The sequence below is a fragment of the Plectropomus leopardus genome, chromosome 12 (genome assembly GCF_026936395.1).
Source record: "Plectropomus leopardus strain MGB_pleo_1.0 chromosome 12, ASM2693639v1, whole genome shotgun sequence".
NCBI lineage: Eukaryota > Metazoa > Chordata > Actinopteri > Perciformes > Serranidae > Plectropomus > Plectropomus leopardus.
The window spans coordinates 4,939,737-4,965,541 of NC_142187.1; the positions used below are offsets into that span (position 1 = coordinate 4,939,737).

The window sequence follows — 25,805 nt, forward strand, 5'->3', positions numbered from 1 at the left end:
TTCCACAGAGGAGATTTCTGACCTCACTGAGCAACTTGGTGAGAGTGGAAAGAACATGCATGAACTGGAAAAATTACGGAAACAACTGGAACAGGAGAAAATGGAGATCCAGTCTGCTCTTGAGGAAGCTGAGGTACATGCCCTCTTTGATAAATTAATGATCTTAGAGTAAACTGTACCCTAACTCTGTACCCTCCTGTCCACCAGGCCTCCCTAGAGCATGAAGAGGGTAAGATTCTCAGAGCCCAGCTTGAGTTCAATCAAATCAAAGCTGATATTGAACGCAAACTGACAGAGAAAGATGAGGAGATGGAGCAGTGCAAGAGGAACCTGCAGAGGACGATTGACACCCTGCAGAGCTCTCTTGAAGCTGAGTGTCGCAGCAGGAACGAGGCCCTCCGTTTGAAGAAGAAGATGGAGGGAGACCTCAATGAGATGGAGATCCAGCTGAGCCAGGCCAACAGGCAGGCAGCTGAGGCTCAGAAACAACTTAAATCTGTTCATGCACATCTGAAGGTAAACTAGAGTATGGAAGTCTCACTTTCTTAAGACACTTCATTCAATACAATCTGATTCTAAGGATTAATGTGGTTGGTATTACCCTATCAAGGATTGCCAAATTCAGCTGGATGAGTCTGCTCGGGCCAATGATGATCTGAAGGAAAACATCGCCATTGTGGAGAGGCGAAACAACCTGCTTCAGGCTGAACTGGAGGAGCTCAGGGCTGCTCTGGAGCAAACTGAGAGAAGTCGTAGACTCGCTGAGCAAGAGTTGCTGGATGTTAGTGAAAGGGTGCAGCTACTGCACTCACAGGTAATTATTTATTGCAGTGACCAAAGATGACTGACTGGCTTTTGGATATTAAAAAGAAATTGAAAGCATTGCTATTTCTGATGTGACAAACTTTTTCTCAAAATATCACATCTCAAAAAATATGTAGAATACCAGCCTGATAAACCAGAAGAAGAAACTTGAGGTTGACGCTTCCCAGCTTCAGACTGAAGTGGAGGAAGCGGTGCAGGAGTGCAGGAATGCTGAGGAAAAGGCCAAGAAGGCCATTACTGATGCTGCCATGATGGCAGAGGAGCTGAAGAAAGAGCAGGACACCAGTGCTCACCTGGAGCGTATGAAGAAGAACATGGAGCAAACCATCAAAGACCTCCAGCACCGTTTGGATGAAGCTGAACAGATCGCCATGAAGGGAGGCAAGAAGCAGGTGCAGAAGCTCGAGGCCAGGGTAAGAGAAATTTGCCAATGTAAAAATATTGCACCACTGCAAGTACATCTGTGGGACCAATGTTAATTTTCATTTTATTAGGCTATAGTTTTGAACTCTAGAGGACATGATCATTCCACCATCATACCAGTATTTGAAGCCAAATCCTAAGGAAAATTAACTTGTCTTAAGTTTGCACTGGGTAGTCGCTAACTTTGTCTTTCTAATGTTTGATTATAGGCAGGTAGTGTACAGTGGGTTTATGAGAGCTTTGAGATAGAACCACGCCATGAAATCAAAAGCTGAAATTGGCTATTAAGCTCCTTAGAGGTGCAGATTTTGCTGATCAATGTTAAAATATGTTGATTTATGCATGTTTGATCTAATCTCCATGCGGACCACTGAATTTACAATTTTTTTTAATGTTAATGTTTTCAGGTGAAGGAGCTGGAGAACGAGGTGGAGTCAGAGCAGAAGAAGAGCAGTGAAGCAGTCAAGGGAATCCGTAAATATGAGAGGCGCATCAAAGAGCTCACATACCAGGTATCAACATACAGCATCCTATTAATGGGAATGTTATTAGACTGCTTACAAATATCCCTTTATGCATGGATCAACAAAACACTATGAATGTCCTCAATGTACTAAACCAATCCAAATGTTTTTTTTTGTTAAAATCAAGATGTGAACTGAATGCTCCATATCAATCTTGTGAGTCTTTTTTTTCTATTCCCTTGATCTATACAGACTGAGGAAGACCGCAAGAATATGGTGCGTCTGCAGGATCTGGTTGATAAACTGCAGCTGAAAGTCAAAGCCTATAAGAGAGCTGCAGAGGAGGCTGTAAGTATGGGCTGGGAATCACCTCTTCTTTGTGATCAAACTCTATACACTGTTTTTTCAAGGAATCAAATTTACTTCCCTTTTGCAAAATGTAAAGTGAGGCTTTGCTTTTATCACATTATACATTACTAGATTCTAAATACCACTCAAATATAAGCTGTTTTGAATTTTAGCTGGGGAACATCTCAACGTCTACTGTGACTTGTTTTATACCTAGTATTTTTTTAAACTGCATTAATCGGCGGCCTATTTGCGTCTTTATGAGGCTGTTCCAGGCTGAGTGTTAAAGCTACAGTGATAATACTGTTAACCAGTAGGAATCCAGTGGTACCAAGCATGCGATCCTAGCTTCTAGTAAGGCTAGTTTTAGTAGGGGGATAAAATAATGCTCCAAATTTAGGCAAAATTTTGGTGATGGAAAAACGGATAGACATTTTACAGGGGTCCCGTTGACCTCTGACCTCAAGATATCTGAATGAAAATGAGTTCTTTGGGTACCCATGAGTCTCCCCTTTACAGACAAACCCACTATATGCAAGTCCTATGTAGTTTTTTGCTTTGATTTGACTCCTAATCAAGACATTTTGGTAAGAATTTTTGGTAAGTTGCTTCGCTTTGTCAAAAGGACTTCAAAACTGTTTTGTAATGCAAAATAATGGAATTAAAAAGGTGATTACGTGATGTATAAACGAAATTAATTAAATAAATTCTGCAATTAATCACAATTAAAAAACTAAATCATCTGACAACCCTAGTTTTTACCCTTTTAACTGGAGACCATGTGGCCTCAAGTCAATTCATCAGGGTTCATTGTCTCTTGTAGTAATAGAATTTTGTGGTCTGTGTTTTTGGTGACTCCTGTAGGAGGAGCAGGCCAATACTCATCTGGGCAAGTTCCGTAAACTGCAGCACGAGCTGGATGAGGCTGAGGAGCGAGCAGACATCGCTGAGTCTCAGGTCAACAAGCTGCGGGCCAAGAGCCGTGATGTGAGCTCTAAGGTGAGAAGCTACCTTTCATTTCATGTACTGCCCTTCTACATTCACAATATTGCAAATTATTTTCCAATCATCCTCAATACCATTTTAGTGTCATTCGTTTTATTTGGAAAGCAGAATCAGTAATGACAAATGTTGATCATATTTAATTAGAGCAAATAAATCAGACCAGTCTTTGTATAGATCCATTTTATTTTTAATTTTTATGGATTTGGTAAGTTATATTAGTGCAATTTAGTAGGTTAGTGGTAATGCATTTTTTGGGGTAATTTAGGCTTCTGTAAGTTGACAGTTAAGATATGAGGGGAAACTTAGGTGAGAGAGAGATCAGGAACAATATACAACAAAGGTCCTCTCCTCGGCCAGACTCGAACACGGACAGCTTGTGATTAGCGTCTTAAACTTTAGTTCTCCAGAACATCCCTAAATAACTATAATTAAACATAAAACTCTAAAAGAGTGTTGTTTGTGAATGCAAAGACGTCAATAAACACTCTAAATAAACCAAATAATATATAGAATTATATAGATACATACATACATGTACAAACAATGTACGTATTATTTGCTGGTAAACATCTTCTACTATATTAATAGCTCTTATGCAGTGTGTAAAACATGCTAATGCTGATGCTGTGTTGGCATACCTACCCACTCTTTTAAACATTTTTGCTTTTCTCAAAATACATTTAGGACTAGGAAAAGTTAAAAATTATCTAATTCCACAAATTCAACATAATTGAGCATTTCAAATGCTTTTCCAACATACTACTGTAAATGAATGGTATTCATGTAGTATTGTCACATCACTAACTTGTAACATCTTTAGTCAAGTTACCTTTGGTACCACTTGTTGAGTGTTGTTGGTCCTCTGTCATTAATCTGTCTCTCTTTGTCCGCTCTCTTATCATTCTCCATCACAGAAAGGGCTAGATGAAGAGTGAAACTCACAGATGGCCCTCTAAGACCTTTGGGATCTCCTGTGCTGTAGTCCCCTTTGTCTTTAAAGTAACTGTAGAATAAAGCAAAATGCATTCAAATTAATGTGTCTTCATTTATTTCAACCACGCAGAATTCATCACATAACTTGGAGAGGCAGGGGCAGTGGGGAGACCTGTCATATAATGTGTATGTTAAATTCACCAGCTTTCACCTCATAACCAATGAAAACAATCACCCACTGGTAATTTTATTTCAGTAAATGAAGAAGGTTGGGCATTAGAAAGCACAAAAGAAAGGGGAAAAAACTGGTAACACCTTATTGGAATCGTCCGCCTGCAGATAGTTTGTTGACTATTTGTAACATTTCAGTAGCTTTTAATTTAGTTTAGACTCAGCAATAGCAGCACAGGTTGAGTGTAGTTTAACTAACTTATTTTGAGAATATCTGGTGAATGGTCTTATGTACTCTTAAAATAAACATCTACAGAAAAAGCAAGAGTCAAATGGTTGAATCTCAAAAAGCCACTCATACATTTGCATTAGGACAAAAATTTGCCATAATAACAGTACATGCAGCCAATCAACTCCTTACTAATGTTAGGTGGGCAACTCCTGCCACCTTGTGCTGACACTCTGTATCATTGCAGAGATGGTTTTGATAATCTGACAGTGTTTTTTCATTACTTGTTAGACTAATTGTAGTCTTTAAAAAAAAAAAATCCAGTTGTTTTCCTACCTAAATAGTAACTTGGTAGTAATTTATGACTGAATTAGGGTTAGAATAATACATCAGGTTAACAATAAATGGGAACAACATTGGCTTTATTAAAAGTATTGTATATTAGTTAGGAAAGGTCTCTTTCTGACCACAGCAATAAAACTATATATAAATCTGTCAGCTAGCCTTCAATGGAATGCTTTCAGTGTAAAGTACTAGGAGAAGCATCGGTTGCAACTGTAATTCTATTGCAATTAAATATATTTTTTTAGGGCATAGAAATTTTATTGGCATTTTAAAACCCACTGTGGTTACACACAGCCTGAAAATGATTTTACACAGTCAACGCCATAAACAATAAGGAGGACCAAAGAAGACTTTGAACAAATGTACTGAGGTGTTATGTTTGCCTCTACATCATAAACAGGCCTGTAAGTGTTGTAATAACACAAACACTATAAAAAATATTTCATCTTAATGTTGCATAGTCTTACATAGACTGCCAAAAAAAAAAATACATCTGCCAGTGTACTTGTAAAGTGCATCCATCTTGCCCTATTCTGGACGGCACTACAAACTTTTGAAATTACCTCACCCTTTTGAAAGTCCTGAAAATATCCTAGTGATAAAGTTGACTCTTGATTAAAAAATGTTAAAAAAAAAAAAAAAAGAAAATCCTTTGATATAGATGTAGTAGATGCTGCAGAATGTAATATTTGTCAATCACATATGACTGACTGGAGACTCGAACCAGATGAGAACATTTTTTGGAATCTCTATAAATGTACTCATGTGGAAATGACATCATTAAACATGTCTGAAGATGCTGCCTTTTAATAAATTAGATCTGCACTGGCATTTTAGATGTTCAGTGTAGTCAGCACCCAGATCCAGGTTCACAGATTACAGTTACATTACAGATCTAGTGGAGCTAAGGTTTACAGATCTAGTTGTGCATGTGGTAACATACATATTATAGCATTAACATAACACAATAGTTTAAGGGTGATATCTATAGAATTTGACAATCTAGTCAATTCCAATGAATTATAATTTACTATCATCTTTTATCAAATTTCTGCATAAATTACAACAATAAAGTGGTAAAATCTTCCCATGTAGTTGTTCTACATATTTCTGTATGGTCTCATGTGATGCATAATAGCAGAACATAGTTCATCTACTTCAGTAATGTTCTTATAATTCAAACTACACCACCCAACTGGATTAAGTAACATGCAGTAAAACAATGTAACACTGAGTGCTGGTTAGTGCTTCGATGAGTATGCAGTCATTAGAAACTTATATTTTATACAGTGAAATACAATTAGTACATCAAAAAAAAAATGAACAAAACACAACAAAATAAAAAGCTGAAATTAAACTGTAGTATCTAATTGCATTAAATAATTTAATAATTATTGTCTACACTAAAGCTACCTTCTACAGTAGGTTAATCTATGACTTACCGTACTTGACTCTCTTGCAGCAGTGTAAAGGAGGTACTGATGCTCAAGTACTTACACTGTTAGAGGGAGCTAAGTGACGGGTGGAGATCAGCTTGACACTTGTCTAGCACTGCATGTTGACCTTGATCTCATATGGCCCGGTCCTTCCAAGGTCTTTGATATTGGCAGAGGGATTATAGGATAAAAAATAAATTGCATAGTGTTATTCTTTGTCATCCACATGCTAACACTAACTATGCAAGCCATGTCCTTGTTTATTTTTCTGCTGATCCTTTTTACTTAACAACCTCTTGACATCATGACCTTTGTACTATAAGCTCCACTGTGTCAACTGCTTAACACGCAGAGCTGGATGTTTAGACATACTTCAGGATCAATTAGCAGGCATAAGCAATAATAGCATATCAATGTGACACCATTTGTTCTTTCCATCAAAGATTTTAACGGTCAACAGTTGACCTCACCTTAGAGGAGTCTGGCTGCAACTCTGTGCCCATAACAATGCCAGAAGAGGGATGAAAGCCAGGAAGGAGACTCGAAACAGAACATTTCCACAGGGATATGGACAGCTGAGAATGAGAATGAGGCCAACAGTGTCAAAGCAAATTCTTATCGACTCTCACAACATCCATAGAAGTGCATACATACATCATTACTTGAGGTTGAGAGTCGACAGATTTCTATATTTCATGAGAGAAGGACAAAACAAGAACATCAACTTGCTTTTCTTTTTTTCGCTTGGAAGCAGAGTTCATTTAAATGTGTTTCAATTGTTGTTATATAAATGAAAACCGAGAAAAGGCTATGGTATCAGAAGGAAATGAATTTGTATACACTACACAGATTTAAACCAACAGAAACAAATGATTAACAGAACAAAAAGGTAAATATATGGATCTTGTGGTCTAGAATAAAGAGTAAGGGTGTTTTCAGTGCCTTGCACCTGTTACCCTTAATCCATCAGGACATCAGATACCGCACTTTAGCTACGTCGCTGCCCCTCAATCAGAGAGAAAAAATCCAGACAAGAATTTCACAGGGTTATCTTTGTCCTCAAGGCCAAAGGAAAGGGAACAATGCCATGACGACACCATGAGACAAAGGGTGTAGACCTAGCTGGGCACAACAGTGATGAGTGATAATTCAAAGTCTACAACAGCTGTGACACTTGTCTCAGCAGAGGCTGCAGAAATGCATTTCACCTTCACATGGATGACCAGGGCTGAACTTTTGGTTTAAGGATCTTGACCTGACAAGTCCAGAGCTGCTCTCAAAACACATTGATTGAATCTTATTAAGACATTAATCTTTCCTGTTTATCACCCTTTTGTTTGGGATTTTGGCAGAGACACACAGAATCTACTGGTACTGTAAAAAAAGAGAAAAAGGATCTTTGATGATTCTGTTTGTCTCCACCATGCAAATTTAAAGAGATTGCCATGTTTTCTTTTTTCCAGTTTTCATAATCCTAAAAATACTGTATGAGCATAACAGGTTCATGTTATAAGTCATCAGTTGATTTAATTCTTCATTACCTAATAAGTTTTGATCACTCATAATAAAAAACTTTATGACACAAAAGGTGTTCAATACAATTTTAAACATTAGAATTCTCTGTAAAAGTATGAAAGACTCTGTAAATTACTAAATAATAGTAAAATACATAATATAGAAATAAAATACTACAAACAAAGCTAAACACTGACTATGAAATCATGCTCAACAGACCTCACTGAATGAAGTCAGTTGCTAGTAAAAACTTAAAACAACCTGTTGTGATTTATCTGGATAAAATAAAGGTCACTTGATATCAAGCCTGTCCCTGATCCCAGACTCTTCCCCTCCCCTTTCTTTGTACCATGTATTGTCCTCGCCTTGTTTGTCACAAGGTGAAGCAACAAATAGCAGCAGTGAAACCTTTATCCAAAAATTCATCCCTTATTTGGTGGATAAACAACCTTTATTAATGGAGGATGGGCTGCTGTCAGCTACAGGGCTGCATCTCTTCACTCGCCTAAAGGTTGAGAGTCAAAGGCAAGCAAAGCATTTATATCAGGGGTCTGCTGAAGTAAGTAGAGAATGCTTTGTGTAAATTTGAGAAATATAATTCACATAAATATCTTTGCTAATAGTAACACATGGTGATGCTATTGTAATTGTAATGCAATAATGTTTTGCTTTATTATCTGGATTGAAGAGCAAGACCCTGGTTGACCCTAGTTTTCTCTGAACTCCAACCAACCCCAGGTAAAATCCACCTTTGATTCTGTCTGATAAGACTTTATTAATGACAGCAATAGTTTTACCTTTTGTCAGTGTTGCAGCTGTTAAAGTTTAATTGATACATGAGCTGAATGTGATTTGTATACTAAAGAGATTTTTATACAAATACTATAGTATTGTGATAGTACTATCTACTTTGTCATCACTGCCCATGTGATATGTCAATGGCTAGTATACTGCATGGAAAATTGTGACACAAGCCCTGCTGTACACATTCTGCTATAATTCTACATGTTGCTTCATGTTAATGAAAACACTATCATCAATAATGGCTAAACATCTGAAAATCCGTAGCAGGTTGAAAAATGGGTGATGCTGCCATGAAAGAGTTTGGGCTGGCTGCTTCTTATCTGAGAAAGTCAGATAAGGAGCGCCTGGAGGCCCAGACTCGTCCATTTGACATGAAAAAGGAATGCTTCGTTCCTGACCCCGTGGTTGAGTACGTCAAGGCATCCATCACGAGTCGTGACGGTGACAAAGTCACTGCCCAGACTGAACATGGAAAGGTAGATACATTTTAGGTTCAGCAGGAGAGTGCTGATACATAGTTGTACATAGTTGTAGAGAAGCATCTGGTTGGGATGTTGTCAGTGTGACTGCAAAATGTTTCATTTTATTTCATAGACTGTGACGGTGAAAGAGTGTGACATACACCCTCAGAACCCGCCAAAGTTTGATAAAATTGAAGACATGGCGATGTTCACCTTTCTCCATGAGCCTGCTGTGCTGTTTAACCTCAAAGAGCGTTATGCAGCATGGATGATATACGTAAGACACTTGCCGTATCTGTAACTATCTTCTGTTAAAAAGACATTTTAGCATATGAAACCCCTATTGTCTATCCCTCTCTTAATATGGCAGACCTACTCTGGGCTCTTCTGTGTGACTGTCAACCCCTACAAGTGGCTGCCAGTCTACAACCAAGAGGTGGTTGTTGCTTATAGAGGAAAGAAGAGGAGTGAAGCTCCTCCTCATATCTTCTCCATCTCTGATAATGCCTACCAGTACATGCTGACTGGTAAATCATCTATTTTAGTCTTCTTTTTGTTCAAATATTTAGCTTTGGTGTCATTCCAATTTTTACTAATAATCTGAAAACCTCTTTTGCTGACAGACAGAGAAAACCAGTCAATCCTTATCACGTAAGTCACAGAGCAAGAGAACAATCTCTTCAGTAGTTAAGACTAATAGGTCTTGGACTTAAACTTTCTGTCTTCCACTCAGTGGAGAATCCGGTGCTGGAAAGACAGTAAACACCAAGCGTGTTATTCAGTACTTTGCCAGCATTGCTGCTGTCCCAGGTGGGAAGAAAGATCAAGCTGCTGAAAAGAAGGTATGTATCAAACATTTTTATTTAAATGATACAACCAAATTATTAATTTGAAGTTATTCCATTTAAGTAAGTGAGTCAAGTTCTTTTTCTTAGAGGTTTTCCAAAATTAAAAAACTGAAGTTTTGTCTCTATTTGACAATCTCAGGGTACCCTGGAGGATCAAATCATTCAGGCTAACCCTGCTCTGGAGGCTTTTGGGAATGCCAAGACAATCAGGAATGACAACTCCTCTAGATTTGTGAGTTTCTATGTGATTGCAAATCATTTTTAAATTGAAGGGAATCAACTGAACTAATATGAGTGGCTCTCTTTCTCTTAGGGTAAATTTATCCGCATTCATTTTGATAACCGAGGAAAGCTGGCATCTGCTGATATTGAAACTTGTAAGTAATACAGTTTATTTAACAAATTTGAAGGTATAACCTTTCTGCTTATCAGTGTACAACAATAACAACTGATTTGTTTAACAGACCTTTTGGAGAAGTCTCGTGTGACCTTCCAGCTCAAAGCTGAGAGGGACTACCACATTTTCTACCAGATCTTGTCTCAGGCAAAGCCTGAACTTCTGGGTATGTATCCCACAAAAACACTGTTAATCTTGAGACCCATTAAGAGTTACTACTTTATTTCAATACAGTGATGTATTTTAAAACATTTATTATCAATCTCTTCTCAGAAATGTTGCTCATTACCAACAACCCCTATGACTATGCCTTCATCTCCCAGGGAGAGACGACAGTAGCCTCTATCAATGATTCTGAAGAGCTGATGGCCACTGATGTGAGCTGAATCTTTAAATCCCAGTCAAAAAAAGATTTTTTTAATCCATATTATCAACTGACCAATGCCAGGCATTTTTGGTCTTATGTTTTTTTTTCAGGATGCCTTTGATGTGCTGGGCTTCACTCAAGAAGAGAAGAATGGCATTTACAAGCTGACTGGTGCCATCATGCATCATGGCAATATGAAGTTCAAGCAGAAGCAGCGAGAAGAGCAGGCCGAGGCTGATGGCACTGAAGGTGGGAGATGAGTTTTGAAAAAACTACTGACGATGGTAATGAGAGAATCAGGAATAAAAGAATGATGATGACCTTGATAAAGTAATACCACAATTTCTCAACAGTTGCTGACAAAGTTGCATATCTGATGGGCCTGAACTCTGCTGACCTTGTCAAAGGTCTGTGTCACCCAAAAGTCAAAGTAGGAAATGAGTGGGTCACCAAGGGACAAAATGTTGCTCAGGTGAATGAATAGGAATTTTTTGGTTAGGCTCCAAATGAAAAAACAGAAAATTTTTACTAAGAAGTTGTCATGTATTTCCATGTATTATATTTTGTAGGTGTACTATGCAGTTGGTGCACTGTCTAAGGCAGTGTATGAGAGGATGTTTCTGTGGATGGTGGTGAGAATTAACCAATCCCTGGACACCAAGCAGCCCCGTCAGTACTTCATTGGTGTACTGGATATTGCTGGATTTGAGATCTTTGATGTGAGTTTCTTCTATTTAAGTTTATGTAATGTATATCGCATGGACTAATTAATTTATTCAACTCCACCTTTTTCAATTTAGTGCTGGCAAAAATATGAGTATAACAATGACAAAAATTTTGTCACTTTTCATTACAGTTCAACACCTTTGAGCAGCTGTGCATCAACTTCACAAATGAAAAACTGCAACAGTTTTTCAACCACCACATGTTTGTGCTGGAGCAGGAAGAGTACAAGAAAGAGGGCATTGAATGGACTTTCATAGATTTTGGCATGGACTTGCAGGCCTGCATTGACCTGATTGAAAAGGTGAGAGACTAGATAATAGATAGTTCAACAAACATAAAGACTGATTGAAAACATTGTGATTTTTCACCATTTGTATATTTGTCCCCTCAGCCCATGGGTATCATGTCCATCCTTGAAGAAGAGTGCATGTTCCCCAAAGCCTCTGATGCAACCTTTAAAGCTAAGCTCTATGACAACCACCTGGGGAAATCCAGTAACTTCCAGAAGCCCAGAATTGTCAAAGGGAAAGCAGAGGCCCATTTTGCCCTGATTCATTATGCTGGAACTGTTGATTATAATATCAACAACTGGCTGGTAAAGAACAAGGATCCTCTGAATGAGACTGTGGTTGGACTCTACCAGAAGTCTACTCTCAAGCTGTTATCTGTGCTCTTTGCCAATTATGCTGGAGCTGATTCAGGTAGGAACAAACTGAACATATACTGACCTCAACTGGGAATGTCATTGTATTATTAAATTAATCATAGTGGGACAGGCAAGACTGAATAATTTATGCCTATGTCTGTTAATGTAAGCCTAATGAATTGTACACTAGTTTATTAGACAGTGGAAAGGGCTGTTATCTGTGCTCTTTGCCAATTATGCTGGAGCTGATTCAGGTATGTTCACACTCACTAGTTAAAATAAATGTAAATTTACTAAATCTTACAATAATGGTTAACGATGACTGACATCTTGATATAGATTCAATTACTGTATAGCTTTTGTACAGTTTTTTGTCTACTAAAGTTATTTTTATTTATTCTTTTTAGCTGATGCTGGTGGAAAGAAAGGTGGCAAGAAGAAAGGTTCATCCTTTCAGACAGTATCAGCTTTGCACAGGGTATGCTATTTGTGGGTTTCTTTTCTGTTCATATTTTCAATTGGCCAATTGCTGACACATCTAAGTTAGGAATATAATTGTGGGCACATCACATGTAGGTTCAAGGTTTGTTTCAAACAGCATAACTGAAAAGAGGGAAAAAGCTATCAAGACAGAAAACTTCTTCAGGGTAATAATTTACCAACATTACTGTTTACTACATACTTTCCCAAGGCTATGACACAATTACTGAGCTCTAAGGTATTAAATAATTTGGGAATGCATTTAAATTTACAACACAGTTCTTTTGAAGTTATCATAACACACAAAGTGAATACATAGAATATATTTAAAGTTATAATTTAAACTTTGCAGGAGAACCTGAACAAGCTGATGACCAACTTGAGGTCCACTCACCCTCACTTTGTGCGCTGCATCATCCCCAATGAGACCAAGACTCCTGGGGCCATGGAGAACCCTCTGGTGATGCACCAGCTGCGCTGTAACGGTGTGCTGGAAGGCATCAGGATCTGCAGAAAGGGCTTCCCCAACAGGATCCTCTATGGAGATTTCAAACAGAGGTATGTGTGTGATGGAACAAACAACATTTAGAATGAAAAATTAAAACAAATGAATATTAGATAAATGGACCTATGACAAATTAAAAGAAAAACAGTCTTCACTAATCAGCTTCAATGTGCCTTGCCCCTCAATTTGTGTTTTCATGATGTGAGCAGAAGTGCTAACAATTTGGTCACGATCTGGTACTTGTAAAGTCTATGATATATAAATCACAGAATTTTCATATTTGTCAGACCATTCAGTGAATCTTCGTGCCCTGTTTGCATATGTATCTCTACTTTTCCTTTTAATTTGTCACCCAATAATACATTCTACTATCTACCAGTGATAGCCACTTAGTTGGACATCTTTTGGTAGCATTTTTTATATAAGATGAAATAAGATGAAATAAAACTGAAATAATGTTTCATCCTCAATACAAAGATACCGCATTTTGAACCCAAGTGCTATCCCTGAGGGACAGTTCATCGATAACAAAAAAGCTTCAGAAAAGCTTTTGGGCTCCTTGGATATAGATCATACCCAGTACAAGCTGGGACACACCAAGGCAAGTATTGGCATATATACTTTAAACCGTATACATTTCAGTCTCAGTGTGATAGGGACTTGTGCAGGGTGACTATATGTGTTTTTGTGGTCTTCTATTGACAACATTTCTTTAACTATAGATAAATGTTAGATTTTTTTCCAGCTACACCTGCTTTCATTTACAAAATTACTTATTTTGTGATAACATTCACATTTACCTTGTAATGAGCTGAGCATGAACCATTGTCTTAAACACATAACTCTCAATGTGGGCTTTTTTTCCTTGCTAATGTCAGGTATTTTTCAAAGCTGGGCTGCTAGGTCTGCTGGAGGAGATGAGAGATGACCGCTTAGCTCTAATTATCACCAGGATCCAGGCAAGGTCAAGAGGTGTTCTAGCAAGAATTGAATTCCAGAAAATTGTAGAACGCAGGTATGTGCACTAAATTTAACTATCATGAGCATAAGGAGGCTTACGGGAATGAAATAGATTCCAGGTGGCATTTAAGATTATGCCTTCTTTAATCAGCTATTGTGTGTCAGATACAGAGACTATACGTCACAAAAAAAGTCATAAAAAGGAACAAACTCTTCGGTGATACAAAGCCATTCATTAATCCTTGAGTGTCACTAGCTCAGTTCATAGATTTAAAAGTGATCTTTCATTTTTAAAAGACTGATATACTTTAAATATGGAACTAAAACAGATTCCTTTACATTAACTGTCAAGTCCAATAGATGCAGAAAATTAACTCACTGCATATTAATTATACTACTTGTATTGCTCTGCAGCATTATAATATTTTTATGAACCAATGTCCACAGGGATGCACTACTTGTGATCCAGTGGAACATCCGTGCTTTCATGGGGGTCAAGAATTGGCCCTGGATGAAGCTGTATTTCAAGATCAAACCTCTGCTGAAATCAGCAGAGACTGAAAAAGAGATGGCCAACATGAAGGAAGAGTTTGCCAAACTGAAAGAGGCTTACGCAAAATCTGAAGCTCGCAAAAAGGAACTTGAAGAAAAAATGGTTACACTTCTCCAAGAGAAGAATGACCTGCAGCTTCAAGTTCAATCTGTATGTTTACAGTCAGTCAACATTACTAATAACAAAATCAAACCTTGTCGGCTATTGTCTAATTCTGTACCTTTTCAAATAACAGGAGCAAGATAACCTCTGTGATGCTGAAGAAAGATGTGAGGGGCTGATCAAGAGCAAGATCCAATTGGAGGCAAAAATCAAAGAGCTGACAGAAAGACTGGAGGATGAGGAGGAGATGAATGCTGAACTGACTGCTAAGAAGAGGAAGCTGGAGGATGAGTGCTCTGAGCTGAAGAAAGACATTGATGACTTGGAATTAACTCTGGCTAAAGTGGAGAAAGAGAAGCATGCCACTGAGAACAAGGTACAATGAAATGAACATTTGTTTTTCAGACTATGTTTTTTCTGTGTCTTGCCCATGATCGAAAATAGCAAATTTTCTATTTACATTATAACATCTGTTATAGAAAGTGGCACACAGAACGGTGATGCCATGGTTCTAGGATTTTTTACTAAAAATTCAAACTTGACTCGTAACAGGTGAAGAACCTGGTTGAAGAGATGTCTGCTCAGGATGAAATAATTGCTAAGTTGACCAAGGAAAAGAAAGCCTTACAGGAAGCTCATCAGCAAACGCTGGATGATCTGCAGAGTGAAGAAGACAAAGTCAACAGTCTGACCAAGGCCAAGGCTAAGCTGGAGCAGCAAGTGGATGATGTAGGCGCATGGAAAGGCTGGCATGTTTGAAAATCAATTAAATACAAACATTGAATATTGTGGACATATTAAACTAATCATAATAATCATCCACCACAGCTTGAAGGATCCCTTGAGCAAGAAAAGAAAATACGCATGGATCTTGAGAGAGCAAAGCGGAAGCTTGAGGGGGATCTAAAGTTAGCCCATGAGAGTCTCATGGACTTGGAAAATGACAAGCAGCAACTCGAAGAGAGGCTGAAAAAGTAACATGAAAATTGCATTTGTGTGACACATCAATAGCGTTAAAACCGTGTGTCAGCTGGTATATTTAACCTGGTTTTATATCCACAGGAAAGATTTTGAAATCAGTCAGCTAGTTGGCAAAATAGAGGATGAACAAGCGATGAGTGCCCAGCTCCAGAAAAAACTGAAGGAGTTGCAGGTAAAATAAAAAAAAAAGATAGTAAACTTGCTGGAATATGATATTTGACTATTGCCATTATTCACTGCAAAAAACAATTGTGATTTTGGCCTAGGCCCGCATTGAGGAGCTGGAGGAAGAGCTGGAGGCAGAGCGAGCTGCCCGAGCCAAAGTGGAGAAGCAGAGAGCAGACTTGGCCAGAGAGCTGGAGGAGATCAGTGAGAGGCTGGAGGAGGCTGGTGGAGCAACATCTGCCCAGATTGAGATGAACAAGAAGAGGGAGGCTGAGTTCCTGAAACTCCGCAGAGACCTTGAAGAGGCCACTCTGCAGCATGAAGCCACTGCTGCCACACTCAGGAAGAAACAAGCTGACAGTGTTGCTGATCTGGGAGAGCAGATTGACAACCTGCAAAGAGTCAAGCAGAAACTGGAGAAGGAGAAGAGTGAGCTTAGATTGGAGCTGGATGATGTTGTCTCCAATATGGAGCAGATTGTGAAGTCAAAGGTAAAACAAATGTTTTTCGACTCATCAGCTGATGATCATTATATTTTGTTGGTCTAAGATACATTTCACTTCTTTTGAAGTAGGTTTTGTGCCATTGTTGATGCTTTTTGTTTGCAGAACAATTTGGAGAAAATGTGCAGGTCTCTGGAGGACCAGATGAATGAATACAAAACGAAGGCAGAAGAGGGACAACGTGCAATCAATGACTTCACCATGCAGAAAGCAAAGCTTCAAACTGAGAATGGTATGTAACTGATTTGAACAATGTGTTTTGTTCAGGATATTATGAGGTACTCATTTTATTCTTACATCAAAATTAGGTGAACTTGCAAGACGACTTGAGGAAAAGGATTCCCTGGTGTCTCAACTAACCAGAGGAAAACAGTCATACACTCAACAAATTGAGGACCTTAAAAGACAACTAGAAGAGGAAGTTAAGGTAGCAAGCAAATAACAATGAGAACTTGATACAGATGTCAGTGTAAAGATCCTAAAGATATGCTTTTATTTCAGGCCAAGAATGCTTTAGCCCATGCAGTGCAGTCTGCTCGTCATGACTGTGACCTGCTCAGGGAGCAGTATGAGGAGGAGCTGGAGGCCAAGGCTGAATTGCAGCGTGGCATGTCCAAGGCCAACTCAGAGGTGGCTCAGTGGAGAACTAAGTACGAAACTGATGCCATCCAGAGAACTGAGGAACTGGAGGAGGCCAAGTGAGTAAAATGCATTTCTACTCCAACAACTTGGCAAAGTATAAAAGCAGTAAACCCTGAATGAATTGTATCATAATGCAGGAAGAAGCTGGCTCAGCGTCTGCAGGAGGCTGAGGAAACTGCTGAAGCAGTAAATGCTAAATGTTCCTCTCTGGAGAAGACCAAACACAGGCTGCAGAATGAGATTGAAGATCTTATGGTTGACGTGGAGAGGTCTAATGCTGCTGCTGCTGCTCTGGACAAGAAGCAAAGAAACTTTGACAAGGTTGGATTTTAAATGCATAAGGCACCTTTGCTCTCTTAGATGAAGAATTTGAGTATAATTGACCTTGAGGCACACATATTTCAGATCTTGGCAGAGTGGAAACAAAAGTATGAAGAGTCTCAAACAGAGCTGGAGAGCTCTCAAAAGGAGGCCAGGTCCCTGAGCACTGAACTCTTCAAACTGAAGAACTCCTATGAAGAATCACTGGAACATCTGGAGACGATGAAGCGAGAGAATAAGAATCTGCAGGGTAAGGGTAACACCAGCTTATGCCTCTATTGTAGAATTTGTTTAGTGACTAAACCCTTAATAATGTTGCATGTTGTTTTTCAGAGGAAATATCTGACCTCACTGAGCAAATTGGGGAGAGTGGGAAGAATATTCATGAGCTTGAGAAGATTCGAAAACAGTTGGAGCAAGAGAAGTCTGAGATACAAGCAGCCCTGGAAGAAGCAGAGGTGTGTTGAAATCAGAGTTCTCACAGAGGACCTTATGCGTGTTTTTTGGTAATTGGTAATAACCAGTTTTATTCATTTATTTTTATTTCATAATAGGCCTCATTAGAGCATGAGGAGGGGAAGATTCTCAGAGCCCAGCTTGAATTTAACCAGATTAAGGCCGATATTGAGCGCAAGCTGGCTGAGAAAGATGAAGAGATGGAGCAAGCAAAGAGAAACCAACAGCGTACTGTGGACACTCTTCAAAGCTCTCTCGAGGCAGAGACTCGCAGCAGGAATGAGGCCCTCCGTTTGAAGAAGAAGATGGAGGGAGACCTCAATGAGATGGAGATCCAGCTGAGCCAGGCCAACAGGCAGGCAGCTGAGGCTCAGAAACAACTTAAGGCTGTTCATGCACATCTAAAGGTTTGTGTTATTAACAAAAAACCCACCTGGGACATATAATGTTATTACTTGGTTTGACTTGCTTCACAATAAATGTCACTCTTCTAGGATGCACAGCTCCAGCTTGATGAGTCTCTTCGAGCCAATGATGATCTGAAGGAAAACATTGCCATTGTAGAGAGACGCAACAACCTGCTTCAGGCTGAAGTGGAGGAGCTCAGGGCTGCTCTGGAACAAGCTGACAGAAGTCGCAAACTTGCTGAGCAAGAGCTGCTGGATGTTAGTGAAAGGGTGCAGCTACTGCACTCACAGGTAAGATGCATTAATTATCAATACATTCTAACATGTTTGCTTCACATGCACTGTTTTCACAATGGAAATTCCACTTTTTATGTACAATTAGAATACTAGCCTGATAAACCAAAAGAAGAAGCTGGAGGCTGATACGTCCCAGCTTCAGACTGAAGTGGAGGAAGCGGTGCAGGAGTGCAGGAATGCTGAGGAAAAGGCCAAGAAGGCCATTACTGATGCTGCCATGATGGCAGAGGAGCTGAAGAAAGAGCAGGATACAAGTTCTCACTTGGAGCGTATGAAGAAGAACATGGAGCAAACCATCAAAGACCTCCAGCACCGTCTGGATGAAGCTGAACAAATTGCACTGAAGGGAGGCAAAAAGCAGGTGCAGAAGCTCGAGGCCAGGGTGAGTATAAACTGGCTCTTTGGCTTCTTTCATCATTTAAATATGTAAGAAAACAACTGCTGCTCTGTGTGAAGTACAGAGTTACTGACTGATTTTTGTTGTGACAATATCCTGCAGGTCAAAGAACTTGAAAGTGAGGTGGAAATTGAACAAAAAAAGGCCAGTGATGCTTTAAAGGGAGTAAAAAAGTATGAAAGACGTATCAAGGAGATGACCTATCAGGTAAATATTTATCCGTACCAAAGTCTGTTTGAGCTTTGAAATTAAATCAATTATCAGAATCAAAATATACATTTTACTATTTTACTTTTTTTAAAAAAAACACAATTTAGACAGAGGAAGACCGTAAAAATCTTGCACGTCTTCAAGATTTGGTGGACAAGCTGCAGCTTAAGGTCAAAGCCTATAAGAGGGCTTCTGAAGATGCTGTAAGTGAAGCAAAATTCAAATGCAAAACTAGCATCCTACCGGTAAAACTAAGCATTTCATTAGCCCATGTATTGCGTGCTGTAAATGGTGTGTCTGTACTACAGGAGGAACAGGCCAACAATAATCTCACCAAGTTTCGTAAGCTTCAACATGAGCTTGATGAAGCTGAGGAGAGAGCTGACATCGCTGAGTCTCAGGTCAACAAGCTACGTGCTAAGAGCCGTGATATGGGGCCAAAGGTCAGTATACACATATTGCACATACATTTGAAAACGGAAAATCATCTGATACTTTGTTTGTTCCCCTCACAAAAGTTACCTAGCACCAACAAATATCTTTCTCGGACACTGTATAACAATGAAATGCTGTTCTTTCACTGATTTGTCAGTGGTCTTCTAGCAGGACATTTTGTATTAATACAACATCTCAAATACTCCTCTGAGGTGCAATGTCTTATGACACAAGGACTAATTAACAATTCATCATACATCTTTCCTATTTATCTCATTGATTTCTTTTCTTTATTTCAGAGAGGACTCGATGAGTGAAGTTTCCTCAAGAAAGATCATATCTGAGGCACCTGTTGCCTGGTGTCTCCCTAAGCATGTCTTTTGTTCAGTAGAATAAATTAAAAGTGCATCTGAAACAGTGTCTTGACTTTTAATTGACAAAGGCTCTCATAATGATTCATAATGACACGGAACTAAACATCACATTTCTTGAATTAAGAAAACAAATAAAAAGAAGTTAAAGTGGTTCTTCTCAATTGAGAAATTTAAAAAAGTCAAAAAGGTGTGTTCTATTTCTTAATGCTTCTTTGTTGAAGAATTGTATTTCAAGTGAGGTATTTCCTTGAAGCATGGTCTATATTTTGCTTTTGTATTGTTAGATCACTCATATTACTTTGGGACCACTGGTTTAAAACTGTCAGATTTATGACAGTCATCAAAGTGACTTGCTAATACCCAGTCAATTCAATAATTCCGACTTATGCTATGCTATGCTTGAATATAAAATATCATAAATAAAACAGACCCTTTTTGTTTGTTTTTTGACTTAAAAGTTCTGTGTTGAGGTCTGTAAAGAGGGAGTTTGTGCCTCATATTGAAAGAACATTTATGAACTTTAAAACAGAAAAAAGACCAGTGCTTTTGATTTGTATTCATCTGCAAATGCTTTTCCTGTTTAGTAGCCTCTGTATTTATAGATAAACAATTAGGGATTTATATATTTAAAAAAAAAATCATTTAGGAGTTTTTACATCATTGTTGATGAGACATTTATCTTTAGAGGGTTTGGGTTCATCAAGATTACCTTACCTTGTCTGGATCATATGATTAATTTGGAAGAACCTAAATAGGAGACAGCTAAGTGTTGCTAAGTATTTTGATTGTCACTGATCAAAGGGGCTATTTTCAAGGTATGCCAATACTGCATTTTCCCTAAATTGAAGCACTTCAATGACCCTAGTTGTTTCTATAACACTGTGGTTAACAACTGGTTAGGTTTAAGTACAAAACCACAACAAAAAGTGATCTTACTATACAGCTGGCAAATAATGGTGTTTATGGTTTTACCTTTTCTTAGGAACTCAAGTATTCAACTTTTTCTTTTTGCCAATACAAAATAAACACAAAAATAATATTTCTCCGAAATCATTCCTACTATTAAATGCTTTTTAAGGTTTCTGGATTTGAATTAAATTGTAAAAGGGTAAAAAAAAAAACCTTTTACAATTTCAAAAAAGTAAAAAACAAACACAGAATAAAAAAGCCTCATATATGACAAGGTGGACTGCAGAATGCTGCTGCCCAGTTCCTCACTGAAAAAGCTGACTAAAGGCATAGTGCTACAGCAGAGTCTACTAGGGTCACTGAGAAGAAATTCCACATTTTTAGTATTAAAGATGGACCCACCATCCAAAAACTGTAAATATAATTTGACAGAATTTACATGACTAGTTAATTGAGCTTTTCTAAGGAGAACTGTCCACTGCATAGGGCTTATGGCTTTATGGGTTTGTAATGAGCATGAGTATGATAACAGATGTCTATAAATTACTAGTGGACACGGTTTTTGAAAAATAAACTATGCGAAGTTTACACGGAAATGCCACATCAGCCTCATCAATTACCCCTTTAAACCAGCTAAAATAATACTATGAAATTCATATGGTGAGAACTACACAAGTGAAACATTCTATTATCTTATCACTATTATGCAAGGCAATTGCAAATAAAAAAATAACCATCTACCTATTGTAAATTAGCTTTCACCACAATTTTTGGACAGAAATCTTTAAATTCTTCAGTGGTGACCCAACCTTTATTTTTCACACAAATGTAACACATAATGTTCCTTCCATTTTGATAAGATTACAGACTAAAATGTCAAATGAGTTAAGTTGAAAGTACTAACCTTAATATCGGTGATGGAGGTTGGTCTTTCTCTAGCAACAAGCATCGTCTTTTCAAAGCCAGACAAGGGAGGGTCATTTGGAACACAGAGAAGAGGCAGGCTTGACAAAGAAGTCAGACTGACATCAAATAATCTAGAGTTAGCAAATTCAGGGATAGAGTCCTCTAAGAGAGACCTGGTGATTTCATGAAACATCATTTCATCAATCAAATCAACAAATTGGTATTAAGAGTATATTGTGATAAATGAACACATAATTTTTCCAAATTAGTAGACTTTCCAAAAGATCCGAAGTTTTACATCCAAAAAAGTAGACAATAGAAGCTTTAATGGTACAGTACCTTTTCATTAATTTCCCATGTCCTGGCCATCGCCTTATCAGAAGACAAGCAGTACTCAGGATTTGAGTCCACACAGCAGTGCACAGTCTGAATTAATGGGAAGAAGACACAACAAGAGAACAATCAACTCCTTGCCTCCATCAGAGCTTAACACCCCCTTGGAAGTGACCTTTCACAAAAACATAGATCAAATACTAACAATAGCTCTACAGGCTCTGGTTTCAAACTTAAGTGAGGCAAGGTGCCCCACACCTTCGCTCATGTGATCACAGGATTGTAAAAGTCAGAGACGCAAGGACTGTTGACAGCTGAGAATGAGACCTTTAATGGACGGCCTTTAAAAGGGGATGAGATTTCTAGTTTGAAGGCTAGCATGGACAAGACCTTGTGGGATATGATGTGTAGAAAAGAGGACAGCTGGGGTTCCAGCTGCATAACTGGCAAGCATGCTTTGTAAGATTTCATTTCTACCAGAGTTTCATAATATATCCTAAATTCTGTGTAAGGCCAAGAAAATCAGATTTCATGTTTAAGAAAGATCTTGGCTGCCATTATTCATGGTAGCTTCAGAATGATATGCCTTATAAATGTCCTTCATGGTATGACACACTTGAGTTTTGTGCAATTTCTAGAACTTGGTCTAAATACAGATTCATTTAGAATATTACTGAATATAAATGATCTAGTTTTCGATATTACACTACATATACGTCCCATACATAATTGGTGTGGGCTTATCACCTGTTGCTGCTAATCAAAGAAAAGAAAAAAGCTTGTCCTGACTTGTTGCATCACAAGCTGTCCCCAAGCTGTCCTCTAAACCACCAAGCCCCCAAAGGCAGCTAGCAGGAATTTGGCAAGTTATCTTTATGCTCAAGGATAAAGAGAAGAAAACAATGCCTTGTCAACAGAAGCAGGCCAAGGGCACTTGCAGCAGAGAACTATTGGACAGCAGCCTGGAGTATAGGTCACAACAATATAACATGTTGTGTATGTAGGTTTATATATATATATTTTTTCTATGCTTTTATATCTATTTTGATATTTTCTTCAAAAAAAGGAAGTTCATCTGTATTATTTGAACAATCAAAGAGAGGTGATAGTAAAATGAAAATAAAACAAAAATCTCAGATATAAAATTTGATTTTATAAATTATAACATTCAGTGCAGTCAAACTTTTTTATTACTTCATTTATAATAAAAACACATAGAAATCAATTTTTGTTCATTTGTGCAAAAATCTAGTGGCAGAAAAAACAGCAACTTTTGACAACTTTTATTCATATAAAACCTTTGTTTGACCTCACCTGGAACTGATCTGCTCAATATAATTAGAATAATCTTTGATTAATACCAGTATAGAGAAAAAAAGTCATCCTTAAATATATGTCATCAGAATAAATATACACCTTAAATCTATATGAAGACTTTAAAGACACAGTCTCTGACATCATAATAAAGTAAAAGTATACAGTTTACATCCACGTCTGTGAAAACATGGATGCTTCACAACATCTTCCCCTCGACATAAGATCTCTACAATCAGCACAGTTTTAAGGTGGACACCCAAGATTAGTGTCACCTATTCAGTATCTGACCAAATGTCTACCTTTCTGTTCCTGAATTATGACACTGATTAATGGCCATAAGTGTTTTTGCAGATAATTATGATGTCACAGTGAACTTTACTTCTAACCTTTTGGATAAAATGTCATCACTTCATAATTTTATCCTATGAGACATTTCTGTGGAATTTTGTCATAATTAGCATATGACTTCTTGATTTATGGCCAAAAACACATTTTGTGAGGTCACAGGACCTTGACCTCCAACCAAATTCTGATCTGTTCATTCTTGAGTCCAAGTGAACATTTGTGCCAGATCTGAAAAAAAAAACCCTCACAGTGATCCTAAGATATCTTGTTGACCAGAATGAGAAGGATGCAAAGTCATAATGACCATGACGTTTGACCACAAAAATGAAATCAGTTTATCGTTTAGTTCAAATAGACGTTTGTACAAAATTTTAATAAATTCCCTTGAGATAAAATATCGTGTTCAACAGAATGGGATGGACAGACAGGATGGATAACCCAAAAACATAATGCCTCCAGGCACAGCTATCACAACTATTATTTTTACTCCTAAAAGTTGTTTAATGCCAATATGTGGCAAGTACTTAATTCACAGCAATGCAATAAAGAATCTTTTCCAATGCAGACTTCTCCAAATAAAATTACTATGAAAAGTTACTACATTTTTAACAAACAAAATTGTAGAAAACTTTTTATATCGTATTAGCCTTTTTGTTATGACTTCACAAAAAACTGACTCAACGATAGAACCAATTCCTTTTTCCTGGATGAAAGTCCTGTGTTTGTTTAACCCATCCAACCGCCTTACCTCCCTCCCTCCAACCATATGCAGACTTATCCGCTCGTTACACTACCTCAGTTGCTCTGAGTGTCAAATATTGCCACAAATAGGTTTAAATTGGAACTACAAAAGCTCAGTGCGTGTCATAGACATGCTAAAAGGTGTTTCGGCGCTAGTATCCTACGTCGAGGGGCGTCACAAAATGTCATTATCTGATGACCTGAGAATGAAAATGAGCTGCTTTATCTATACGTATGTATATACAAAGACCCGATAAACACTTTTAGGGATGAACAGTAGTTAGGGTAAAAATACAACATCTGACAGCTAAACTGCACATCACATACTGTATAATCACAATTTACAATACTATTGCTTAGCTGTATTGATTTATACCTTGACCTTTTTGTGTTTTTATGTACTATTTGTTAATTATATGTGATGGAAAGAGCTAAAACCACAATGTTGGATACTACCCGATTTAATCAAATCATCATCTAACCCCAAAGATGTAGCAAGATTGAGGACAAATGTAATTTTGTTTTTAAACTTTGTTTAAAATAGATCTTCCTTCTACCTTCTACATACAAAAGACTGATATAAGGGAGTGATTTTAGTCTCCCTAAACTTTTCCAGTTGCCTAGATTAGTGCATGAACCAAAGGGACTGTGGGTATTGTAGAGTATCTGTAAAGGCATCCTAGGAGACCACAAACAGTGACAGTTCCTACAGATTTTGGTTTTGAACTAATTCATCTGACTTGACTGCAAAAGCCCATATGCTTGCAGCCCTGGTCTGGATCATTTAAAAGTGTCTGCCTCAAAAGGTCAGCTCAAGTAACAACACGTTCATGTGGCCTAATATAACTAGCAGTTGGATTGCATAATGTTTGAACAATTCTACTGATGGTAAAGAAAAGGAAACAATGCCATGTGACCAGGCACATATCTGTGAACAGTGGTGAGTGATAAAAAAGAGATCTCACAGCTGTGACCTTGGCCTTGTCTTGCCAATCTGCAGACAACAGCTGCAACTCTTTATTCTCCCCCTTGAAATGTATTTCACACCCTATCACTTGACAGACTATTGTTGAACTTCAGATCTCGAGATGTTGGATGTCCCATAAATCCCACTTGCCAGCTTTATTTAGAGTATAGAGGCAAAGTCTATGATAAACATGAATGAAAAATACATAATTATAAGCTCAGTGTTTTTTTTTTCTTCTCTGTAACAAATAACCATTTATACAAACATTCACACTAATGTGTTTAAAAGGAAGAACACATGCTTATTTAGTGCTGTTATGGGGCATGCAGTATAGTACAACTTATAATGTCTTGATCAAGCATTAATACAAATAATTAATTAAATCACTTTAAATTTAAGCGTTGTAAATGAAAAGGGATTTTTCTAGTTCCTTTATAATAATCATGCCCTCAGAAGTTTTGCCAACACTGATTTATGTAGTTTAATCAAAGAATAGAGACTTTTAATCATGACATTTCGAGCATTTAGTTTACTCAATTGCAAGATATTCTGATGT

The 25,805-nt window shown here is 37.9% G+C and overlaps 2 protein-coding genes and 1 long non-coding RNA gene across 4 annotated transcripts in view; 2 read left to right on the forward strand and 1 right to left on the reverse strand.

Moving 5' to 3' along the window:
* LOC121951960 (myosin-7-like) overlaps positions 1 to 4,096 on the forward strand; it is a 16,854-nt gene extending 12,758 nt beyond the window's left edge. Inside the window, exons 32-39 of the mRNA XM_088086077.1 lie at positions 9 to 133; positions 208 to 516; positions 611 to 814; positions 942 to 1,238; positions 1,656 to 1,760; positions 1,965 to 2,060; positions 2,925 to 3,059; positions 3,980 to 4,096. Of these exons, the coding sequence (XP_087942203.1) occupies positions 9 to 133; positions 208 to 516; positions 611 to 814; positions 942 to 1,238; positions 1,656 to 1,760; positions 1,965 to 2,060; positions 2,925 to 3,059; positions 3,980 to 4,000 (1,292 nt within the window). The 3' untranslated portion in view covers positions 4,001 to 4,096. The remainder of the gene's footprint in view (positions 1 to 8; positions 134 to 207; positions 517 to 610; positions 815 to 941; positions 1,239 to 1,655; positions 1,761 to 1,964; positions 2,061 to 2,924; positions 3,060 to 3,979) is intronic.
* On the reverse strand, positions 3,231 to 22,013 carry LOC148188031 (uncharacterized). Of its 2 annotated transcripts, none has more exons than XR_015778251.1 (6): positions 21,886 to 22,013; positions 21,545 to 21,592; positions 12,818 to 12,960; positions 6,650 to 6,754; positions 6,241 to 6,338; positions 3,231 to 4,068 (listed from the first exon to the last, which is right to left on the reverse strand). It is a non-coding gene; the product is annotated as an uncharacterized LOC148188031 (long non-coding RNA). The 2 variants fall into 2 exon arrangements; XR_015778252.1 differs by having other exon boundaries at positions 6,186 to 6,338.
* Positions 8,117 to 19,772, forward strand: LOC121951959 (myosin-7-like). Its single transcript, XM_088086078.1, has 39 exons — positions 8,117 to 8,253; positions 8,383 to 8,432; positions 8,763 to 8,974; positions 9,093 to 9,236; positions 9,330 to 9,486; positions 9,583 to 9,610; positions 9,693 to 9,801; positions 9,947 to 10,039; positions 10,121 to 10,184; positions 10,272 to 10,370; positions 10,478 to 10,581; positions 10,682 to 10,820; positions 10,925 to 11,043; positions 11,141 to 11,290; positions 11,428 to 11,598; positions 11,689 to 11,998; positions 12,351 to 12,421; positions 12,776 to 12,981; positions 13,406 to 13,529; positions 13,807 to 13,943; positions 14,336 to 14,591; positions 14,677 to 14,919; positions 15,096 to 15,272; positions 15,372 to 15,517; positions 15,606 to 15,696; positions 15,791 to 16,180; positions 16,298 to 16,424; positions 16,501 to 16,619; positions 16,694 to 16,890; positions 16,972 to 17,155; positions 17,240 to 17,405; positions 17,489 to 17,613; positions 17,710 to 18,018; positions 18,106 to 18,309; positions 18,401 to 18,697; positions 18,815 to 18,919; positions 19,030 to 19,125; positions 19,231 to 19,365; positions 19,657 to 19,772. Exons 3-39 carry the CDS (start codon positions 8,774 to 8,776, stop codon positions 19,672 to 19,674), a joined length of 5,811 nt encoding a protein of 1,936 aa, XP_087942204.1. The 5' UTR covers positions 8,117 to 8,253; positions 8,383 to 8,432; positions 8,763 to 8,773; the 3' UTR covers positions 19,675 to 19,772.
* Positions 22,014 to 25,805: the final 3,792 nt, after the last annotated feature.

What these genes read in the sequence shown, in the direction of transcription:
- LOC121951959 (XM_088086078.1), top strand. Translation starts at nt 8,774, where the DNA reads ATGGGTGATGCTGCCATGAAAGAGTTTGGGCTGGCTGCTTCTTATCTG. An exon ending in GGCAAAGCCTGAACTTCTGG is followed by an intron (nt 10,371 to 10,477) that starts GTATGTATCCCA and finishes ATCTCTTCTCAG; the next exon opens with AAATGTTGCTCATTACCAAC. An exon ending in AAAGCTTCAAACTGAGAATG is followed by an intron (nt 16,425 to 16,500) that starts GTATGTAACTGA and finishes CATCAAAATTAG; the next exon opens with GTGAACTTGCAAGACGACTT.